General features: G+C 44.8%; 1 protein-coding gene across 3 annotated transcripts in view; it reads right to left on the reverse strand.

The window, feature by feature from the left end:
- The window catches only part of PADI4 (peptidyl arginine deiminase 4), a 49,329-nt gene extending 41,122 nt beyond the window's left edge, over positions 1–8,207 (reverse strand). For 2 of the 3 annotated variants that reach the window (XM_027842815.1, XM_027842814.1), the window contains exon 1: positions 8,071–8,207. In XM_027842815.1, the coding sequence (XP_027698616.1) occupies positions 8,071–8,162 (92 nt within the window). In that variant the 5' untranslated portion in view covers positions 8,163–8,207. Of the gene's footprint in view, positions 1–8,037 lie in introns of all 3 variants that reach the window. The other variant, XM_027842816.1, reaches the window with a different exon arrangement.
- Between the last annotated feature and the right edge of the window lie 1,780 nt (positions 8,208–9,987).

Genomic DNA, 9,987 nt, shown 5'->3' on the forward strand with positions numbered 1-9,987 from the left:
GTGTAAATGCTTACACTGAAAATTTAACAATCAGCTCAGCACACCTCTGGCCTGAGCCCAGAAGCCAACAAGGATGAAGATTTTTTTTTTTTTTAAAAAGAGGGCTAAGTTGGAGAAGTCAGAAAAGGGGGACTGGAAAGATTAAATGGAAGGAGCTCAGTGAGATAGCAATAATAATATCTGAGAGGTTAAGTTGTTGTTCAGTCATTTTCAGTCATGTCCAATTCTTTGCGTCCTCTTTGGGGTTTTCTTGGCAAAGATACTAGAGTGGTTTACCATTTCCTTCTCCAGCCCATTTTACAGATGAGGAAACTGAGGCAAACTGGGTTAAGTGCCTTGTTCCAGATCACACAGGCTGGATTTGAACTCAGGAAGATGAGTCTTACTGACTCCAGGCCCATCGTTCTGTGCACTAATATGCCATCTAGTAAGGTTAATAAGACTTTGGGCTAAATCCAATAAGATGAAATTCAGTAGGAATAAATATAAAATTTTCCATTTGGGGTCAAAAAATCAACCTGAGGAGGTGAGGATGGAGGAGGAACAGTCAGGCACAATGCTATCCTAGAGAACTAAAAAATTTGTGAGGCTCTTTCACAATGGCCCAGGGAGACAGGTGCTACAGGTACTTTCACCCCCTTCTACAGAGGAGGAAACCATGACTCAGAGAAATTAGAAGATTTACCTCTAGTCACCCAGTTCATAAGCATCAGAGGAGAGATTGGAATCCTACCCTTTGCTGATTACAAGGCCAGCAGTCTTTCCATCACATGTCACTGACAGCCCGTCAGTCTTTGTAAGGGGTGAGAGTTCATTGAGTTGTCTAAGCCCTAAGCCCTGCTGGATGGGTTCTGGAAGGGGTGTGTGTGTGTGTGAACAAACCCTTCTATGATTTGAGAAGCAGGTGTCTTAAACCAGCTGGGTTAGTTTTTGGTTCCACCAACAAATCAGCTGGCCTGACAAGTCTGTTCTGCCTCCATGAGATCTCACAAAGGCCTACAACCCAGGCCAAGGAGACAAGAATCCAGAGGCTTCATTCAATAAGGTCAGAGGAAAGACTATGGAGTCAGATGACCTGGGATCGAATCCTAACTTTCCCACTTTCTTCTACGTGTATGATCAAATGACTAAACCTCTTGGGACCTCCATTTCCTTATCCCTAAAATAAAGGTGACTTCTAACTTCCCTTCTAGCTCTAAATCAAATGAAATATTTGTAAAGCTCTTAGCACAGAGCCTGGTGCATAGTAGGTGCTATAAAAATGCTCATTTCTTTCTTCCCCTCTGTCATTGAGCTTGTTAATAATAATGACAGTTAACATTTATATCATACTTTAAGGTTTACAAATTGTCTTACCTCCATTATCTTACTTGATCATCAAGTATTTATTAAGTGCCTACTGTGTGCCAGGCACTATGCTAAGCACTGGGGATTAAAACAAAAGTCTCTTCTTTCATAAAGTTTACATTCTAATAGGGGAGATGACATGTGCATGAATAAGCATATATAAGATATATAATGAATAAAGTCAGCTTATCAAGAGAGGTTTCATGGAATAGTCTATAGTCCATCAGTCAACATCTAGTATCAGGCACTGTGCTAGGTGTTGGAGATCCAAATAAAGACAAAAAACAGTCTTTGCCCTCAAGGGGCTTACAATCTGATTAGAGAGACAAGAGGTAAGCAAATATATACTACTCAAGCTAGGTACAGGATAAATAGGAAGTGATTAAGAGAGAGGAAAGGCACTAGAATTAAAAAGGGTTGGGGAAGCCTTCCTGTAAAAGATGGAATTTTAGATGGAACTCAAAGGAAGCCAGGAATAGGTCATAGGTAAAGAAAAGGAGAGAGAATGGTCCAGGTATGGGGGACAGCCAGAGAAAATATTCAGAGTCAAGAGATTGGAGTACCTGGTTGTTGTTTTTTTTTGGTTTGTTTTTGAAGCAATCAGGGCTAAGTGACTTGCCCAGGGTCACACAACTAAGTATCTGAGGCTGGATTTGAACTCAGGTCCCGCTGACTCCAGGGCCAGTGCTCTATCTATTATACCACCTAGCTGCTCCAGATAAATGGTTTGTAGGACAGAGAAGAGGCCAGTGTTCGGGAACAGTGAATAGATTGCTGGACCAGGAGTCATAATTTATCATGCATTGGTTGATATTTCTCATCTTCAGATGAAACTACAAGCTCCCTGAAGGCAAGCATCATCTCTTATAATTCTCTATATTGCTCCCAGGGCCCTGCATGATGCCTGAAGACACAGTGGTGAGCCTCATAGGCACTTTTCACCTCCCTCTTTGGCAATCCTCTCTCTCCTCCTAGACTTCATTTTTGCCTTTGAATCTCTAACATTTTGCACAGTGCCTGGCACTTACTAAGTGCTTAATTAAATGCTTGTTGATTGACCAATGGATTGGCTGATTGGAAAGAAAGGTTTGGCATCCCCAAAACATAGGTACACACATTATTTGATTTTCACTTGACTGTTTTACTTTATCCCACTCTGTACATATCTCATATATAGTTTTACATGTAGACTTGTGTTGTCAGATGGAATGTAAGCTCCTTGAGGGTAAGGACTGGTTTTTGTTTTGCTTTGTTTTTATACTTCCAGAGCCCACCACAGTCCCTGGTATACAGTAGGTGCTTAATAAATGCTTACTGGTTGACTAATCAATCTATCATGTCATTGGTTCTCTCCAATGGCTAGAAGCCCATCTATGCTATCCATGCCTAATCACTGCCCATTCAGAGGACTGAAGATGAAGCATTCCTCACTATATCACCAAAGAGACGGTGGACTTTCAGTTCAAACTGAGGCATATGTTTCCAGAGATGGCCAATGTATGGATTTGTTTTTGTTTTAATGCATTTATTTGTTACAAGGGAGGGTCCTATTGGGTGTGAGGAGTTAGTGGAAAATGACAATGGCTTTTTTTTTTAGAAAAGAAAAGCACATTGATATACATATATGTGTGTGTATATATATATGTGTGTGTGTGTATATATATATATATATATATATATATATATATATATATATATTTTAAAGGCAATTGAGGTTAAGTGACTTGCCCAGGGTCACACAGCTAGTAAGTGTCAAGTGTTTGGTCTGAGGCCGAATTTGAACTCGGGTCCTCCTGACTTCAGGGCTGGTGCTCTATCCACTGCGCCACCTAGCTGCCCCCATTGATATATTTTTTAAAGAAAATAAAAACCATAAATGGTTCAATAGACTGGACAGAAAAAGGAAGAACTGAAGGTGATACCTTCCTCTTCTAATATCTAGGAGTACTTTATCCCTCTCCTTTATACTTATAGGTTCATAGATATAGAGCTGGAAGGGATACCAGGGCTTATTGGATCCATTTTGCAGATGAGAAAACTAAGGCTGAGAGTAAAATTAATTGCTCAAAGTAACAAAGACAATAAATAATGGAGCCAGCACTTAAATCCAGGTCATCTAACTCCAAATCCTATTCTCTTTTTCCACTGTACTAAGATTATACGTTAAATATTACTTATGTGTAAGTCAGTAAACATTTATTAGGCACCTACTGTGTTCTGGGCACCGTGCTAAGTACTGGGAATACAAAGAAAGGCAAAAGATGGTCCCTGCTGCCCAGAAATCTTAATCAGGGAGATAACATTCAAATAACAACATACATATTATAGAAAAATTGGAAATAACCAACAAAGGGAAGCACTAGAATTAAGGGGGATTGGGAAAGGTGGGATTTTAACTAGGACGTGAAGGAGCAAGACTATAAGCTCCTTGAAGGCAGGAAGAGGTTGGACTTGATGGTCACTAAGGTCCCTTAGTGAACTCCCTGAGACAGGTTGTGTGAGTATTCCTATCCCTGACTTAGGGAGAGTGAAGTGTTTTGTGTCGGGTCACATAGTAAAGGCTGGAGCTGCCAAAATCATCTTCAAGTTGGTGGCAAGGTAGATAGGACATTGGGCCTGGAGTCAGGAAGACTCCTCTCTGAGTTCAAATCCAGCCTCAAGACACTGCTAAGCTGTGAGACCCTGGGCAAGTCACTTATCTGCTGTTTGCCTCAGTTTCCTCATCTGTAAAATAAGGATACACATTGACCTCAAATTGTTGTTGCGAGGATCAAAAGAGAAAATATTTGTTTAAAAAAAAAAAAGGACTTTGCCCAGCGCCAGACATATAGTAAACACTCTATCAATGTTTATTACCTTCCCTTACCCCCACCGCACACACATCTGACCATGTTGCTGTCCTGCTCAGGAATCTTCAGTGACTCCCTATTGCTTTGAGGGGAAGACAGAGACTCCCTAGCTTGGCATTGGAAGCCCTTCGTGATTTGTTTCCAGTCTGCCTCTCCAGACACCCTTTCACAAATTCGACATTCCAGCCAAACCAGCCTACTTGTCCTTTCCCAAACCTGGCATTGCACTTCAATCCCCATGCTGCCTCTTCAGTGCCATCTCAAGGGATCTTGGGCCTCCTTTCAATTTGGGCCCATATAGGAAGTCTCTCTTGAACCCGCTAATTGTCAGGGCCACCACACTGTTCCTCAAATGATCCTATATGTACTACCAAAATGTTTTGGAGAGACCCTATTTCCCAGAGCTAAGGCCCAGCAAGCAGGTGGTGCCCTGAGTTTGGCACAATAATCCTTCCTGCCCTGGAATGATCTCACCAGCGCATTACTTGGGCCAGTCCTAGGTGTTCACTAAGGAATTTAGCTCCTCTTTTCCCCCAAGGCTGTCCATCACATGTTCACAATCCCTGTTCCTTGTCATTGACAGGCACTGAATTCCTGTTCCCATCACAGAACTCTGGTTACCTGCCCTTCAGAGTGCCTATGACTTGAGGCAATGACTGTTTCCACAGGCCCCAAGAACACCTGTATTGTCCAGAGAAATGCTAACCATGAGACTATCTCTAGATCTAAGAACGACTGTGTGGGAGGCCAGCGCCTTTCATGTACATAAGCAGCCTCCTTCTTAGGAGGAGGGCTTCTGTTTGCAAACAGTTTCCTTACTGTGAAGTTAATTAAACTTCTGTTTGTGTCCTGACTCTCCTGTCTCTAGCCCGCTCTGCTTCTTTGGCTCCTGCCACCCACAGGTTGGAGGCTGGTTCCGGTCTGGTTGACAGCGCTTATCTATTTATACCAAAAAGCGCATTGACTTACGAATCAAAGGACCTAGGTTCAAATCCTGCCTTTGGTGCTTACTCCTCGGATGAAGGGGCAAAATATTTATCTCCTTGGGCCTCAGTGTCCTCATCTGTCCCTGGGTCACATTGTGAGGGCTGGGGTTTGATGGTAGATCACAATAACAGCCCCCGGAGTTTGTAGTTCCCGAAGACCATTCAGATCGGTGCTCAAAGCACCCCACCATTCAGTGCTCTGGAGACTGGCAAACATCCTGGGTTACACGCTGGAATGGGGAGTACTGGCAAACTGTGACAGGGGTGTCCAAGGTGACCAGCTGGCCTGCTGTGGGGAGAAGTTCTGTTGGCAATCTGATGACTTTCCATTGCCAAAAAGAAAGGGGATGGAACCCTAGCCCAGTGCCTTGCTGGGGTTGCTACTCCCAGCACTAGCCATTAGATATAATCAATATCATTCATATTAATTAAGGAGAACCTAGGAGCACTACTTAGGGCAGCTAGGTGACTCAGTGGATAGGCCTGGAGTCAGGAAGACCTGAGTTCAAATCTGGCCTCCAACATTTACTAGTTATGTGACTCTGGGCAAGTCACTTAACTTCTGCCTGCCTCAGTTTCCTCATCTGTAAATTGAACTGGAGATAGAAATGGCAAACCACTTCAGTATCTTTGCCAAGAAAACCCCAAATGGGGTCACAAAGAAATGACTGAACAAGGACAACAGCAAAAGGATCTCTATGTGGAGGCCAGATAAGCCCTAGAGCCCTTTCCAAATTTCTTCTTCATGGAAGCTCAGCTCCACCGCCATCTCCTCCAGGAAGTCACCGGACCACACTACACTCACTTTTCTCCCTTGTTCAGTTGTCATTGACCAATTGACATTGTATTCATCTGTGTACATGTTTAAAGAGCCATGTTAATAGAAGTAATTCCTGCTACCCCTGCTGCTGCTACTACTATGAGACTGTAAGCTCCTTGAAGGCGGGAAGCAGGACTGCTTGGTTTTTGTCCACTGAAAACAAGTCCAGGATTTTTATGTAGTGGATAGTTTTTAAATGTTTGTTGAAACTAATGAATGAATTGCTAGTCAGGTGCTACTTAAAATCATTAGCATATTTTAAAGAATTTTGTTCCCAACTATTTTCTTCCCTTTTCTTTTTTTCTTGGAGGCAATTGGGGTTAAGGGACGTGCCCAGGGTCACATAGCTGGTGTCTGGGGTTGGATTTGAGATAAGTTCCTCCTGCCTTTAGGGCCAGTGCTCTATCCAGTGGGCCACACAGTTGCCCCACTGTCTTCTCTTTTCAAAAAGTCAATGTGTCATATTGGTTAGAGAGCTGGCCTTGGAGCCAGGAAGACCTGGGTTCAGATCCTGTCTTTGACACATAATGTCTGTGTGACCCTAGACAAACAGTGCTACCTCTCAGTGCTCTGGGCAGCTCTCTGAGATCCTAAGTTGCCAAAAAGGGGTAGACCCACCCTGGTAGAAGGAGTTTCTTCACCCTTGAGGTCTCCATGTTTATGAAATCACAGGTTCAGTCCCTAGCTTTATTTACCCCTTCTTATCTAACTCTTCCTGGGACTTCAGCCTCATGGGAATCACTTTTCCCTTATGGGGTAAACACCTTTCTCAAAATTAGGAAGACTCAAGATCTCAAGCAATTTCTGAGAAACTTGGGGTTTCAAGTGAGGCTTGGGAGCTGGAAAGTGTTTGTGTGTGTATTGGGGGATTGGGGAAGCCTGGTCCTCGGTCCGGTGCCAGATTCCAGCCAAACAACGTTAGAGCTAGAGAGAGTTCAGCTCGATCGAAGGAATGCTAATAATTGGGGTTGTCCTAAACTGCAATGGGCTGACATATCTAAGGCATTGAGCTCCTCATCACTGGTGGTATCCAAGAAAAGGCAGAAATATCACGTGTTGGGGATGGGAGAGAGGACATTCTCAGATCAGCCAAGGGGATGGACTGAATGAACTGTGAGATTCTGTGATTCTATTTAACTGAAATCAGCAAAAGTATGTACAACATGCAGGATCTTGTGCTCAGTTCTGAGATTAAAAAGGAGTTTATAATCTAACAGCAGGCAGAGGTGCACAGATAACAGGGATACAAGGGAGAGTGGTGTAAATGCAGAGGAGAGGTCAGGGCCACGGGCCAGGAGAGTTCTGTATAGGAGGCAGCACAGCCTGAAGTGTCCAAAATGTCCTCATTTATGAAATGAGAGGACTGGACTATTGACTCTTATGGTCCCTCCCAGCTTGGACATTCTGGGTTCTAAGGGCCCTCCCAACTCTGACATTCTGGGTTCTAAGGCCCCTGCCAGCTCTGACACTCTCTGTTCTAAGGTCCCTCCCAGCTCTGACACTGTGTTCTCAGGGCCCTTCCAGCTCTGACATTCTGTGTTCTAAGGACTCTCCCAGCTCTGACACTCTGTGTTCTAAGGGCCCGTTCCCAGCTCTGACACTATGTTCTCAGGGCCCTCCCAGCACTGACATTCTGTGTTCTAAGACCCCTCCCAGCTCTGACATTCTGTGTTCTCTGGGCCCTTCCAGCTCTGATATTCTGTGTTCTAAGGGCCCTTTCAGCTCTGACATTCTGTGTTCTAAGGACTCTCCCAGCTCTGACACTCTGTGTTCTCAGGGCCCTCCCAGCTCTGACATTCTGTGTTCTAAGACCCCTCCCAGCTCTGACATCCTGTGTTCCAAGGCCCTTTCTCACCCTTCTTCCCAGCTCTGGCATGGCATGGTCCTTGTCCTGTGATTCTCCTTTTCTCTTTGGAGTAATTATGCCCTTCCTAGGACTGCTCAGAGATTATTAGCTTCATTAACTGCTAAGCTGAGGGCATTTACTGGAAGAAAGCCTCTGCCAGACTTATCAGACAGGGTCAGAGCCACCCACCTTCCGAGGCACCAGGGAGAGCTCCCTCCTTACCCTTGCAGGTCCACCACAATCTCAGTGCCCAGCACACACACAGCAGAGGTGGGTCGATCCAGCGACACCCGAACTAGCCTCTTCTGGGCCATTTTCTGGGGCGTGGTGCCAGCCTGAGGCCTTCAGCACTGCCCGTGGGCTGCTCCCTTTATACCGGGTAAATGAGTCAGCAGATGTGGTTTGGAAGTCACTGGTGGTTTGCTCCTCCCTGTTCCCAGCGATGGGTCCTGGGGCTTCTCTGGGCCTTTCTCAGGCTCCCGGCCTGGGGCCAGGTGAGTTGTCATTCAGCTTCTACCGGTGAACAGAAGTTTGATATTAACTAAAGACGTCCCAGCTTTACTAAATGAAAAGAGCTGAATCCCAGGTGCCGCTGGCATGCAGAGTTATCATTCCAGACAGCCCTCCTTTAGAGTCTGGAGAACCAGCACTGAAGCCCCTTTAGGGGTATCAACCAATACTAGCTGTATTAACCAATCAGCAAATATTTAAGTGCCTACTACATCCAGGCACAGAGCTAGAAACTGCCGATGCAAAAACCAAAATGGAATAGATCCTGTCTTCAGGAAACTTACATTCTGCTAGGGGAGACAGCATGTATTTATATTTAAGTTTAATTAATTAATATTTAATATTTAAATAAATATTTACTTATATCTATATTTCCATTTAAGTATAAACATCGCATATTCAAATTAACTGCAAGGTTTTTGGAGAGAGGCACTAGTAGCTGGGCAGACTGTGAAAGACTAGATGCAGAAGGTGGGGCCTGAGCTCTGCTTTAAGAGACAGAGGCAATCCGAGGGTGCTCCAGGCAGGGGGCCCGGCCAGAGCAAAGACGCAGAGACAGGTTCAGAATTGTGGGCAAGGAAGAGTAAGAAGACAGGCTAGGCAGGATGATAGAGTGTGAGAAGGGGACTGATACAGAGTGAGGCTGGAAAGGGGCCGTGTTGTGGAGGATAGAAATGCCAAAAAGATGGTCATATATTTCATCTTAGGGATAACAAGAAGCCACTGCAGTTAAGAGAGTAGGGGAGTGACGTGGTCAGACTTACATTCACTTTGGCAGTTGAGCAGAGGATGGCTTTGGGTGGGGAGAGTCCTGAGGCAGGAGGTTGATCCACCTAGGAAATTCTTGCAATAGTTTAGGGGAAAGGGGGTGAAGGACTGAACTAGGCATGGCTTTGTAAATAGAGGCTTGATACTGTAGTATTATGTTATTATTATTATTATTAACTGGCCAAGAGGCAGCTAGGGGGTGACATAGTGCACAGAGTGCTGGGCTGGAAGACTCCTCTTCCTGAGTTCAGATCTGACCTCAGTCACTTACTAGCTGGGTGATCCTGGGCAAGTCACTTCACCCTGTTTGCCTCAGTTTCCTCATCTGTAAGATGAGCTGGAGAAGGAAATGGCAAGCCACCCCAGTATCTCTGCCAAGAAAACCCCAAACGGGGTCACAAGTGAACAACAACAACCATGCTCTGTTCTCTTCTCTTTCCAACTGGGTCTCCCAGGTGAGCTCCTCTCCAACCCAACCCTGCCCCGTTCACTCCACTGGGGGCAACCTCCCTAACAATGGGTTAATGATGTTTCCGAGTCTCTGTTTCCCTTTAGACAGATGCTCTGGAATGTGTGCAGTAACAAAGCCTTGCATTGCCCCCCAGCCCCCAACTGCCAAATATCATTGCAAGGGAGGGACTTCTCATATAAAGCTTCCTCAGTCTCAAAAGGAGAGTTGGACTTAGGGTTAGAAGAGACCTAGGCTGAAGTCCCAGTTCTTTACTAGGTGCTGTAATTCACTGCCTTTCTCTAAGCCTCAGTGACTTCACATCTAAAATGGGGCTATTATAACATACCATCTGACCTACCTCATAGGGCTGTTGTGAAGAAGTCCTTTGTAAGCCTAAAGTGTTCTCTCCA

This window comes from Vombatus ursinus, unplaced genomic scaffold (assembly GCF_900497805.2).
Source record: "Vombatus ursinus unplaced genomic scaffold, bare-nosed wombat genome assembly UNPS02014884.1, whole genome shotgun sequence".
Classification (NCBI taxonomy): Eukaryota; Metazoa; Chordata; class Mammalia; order Diprotodontia; family Vombatidae; genus Vombatus; species Vombatus ursinus.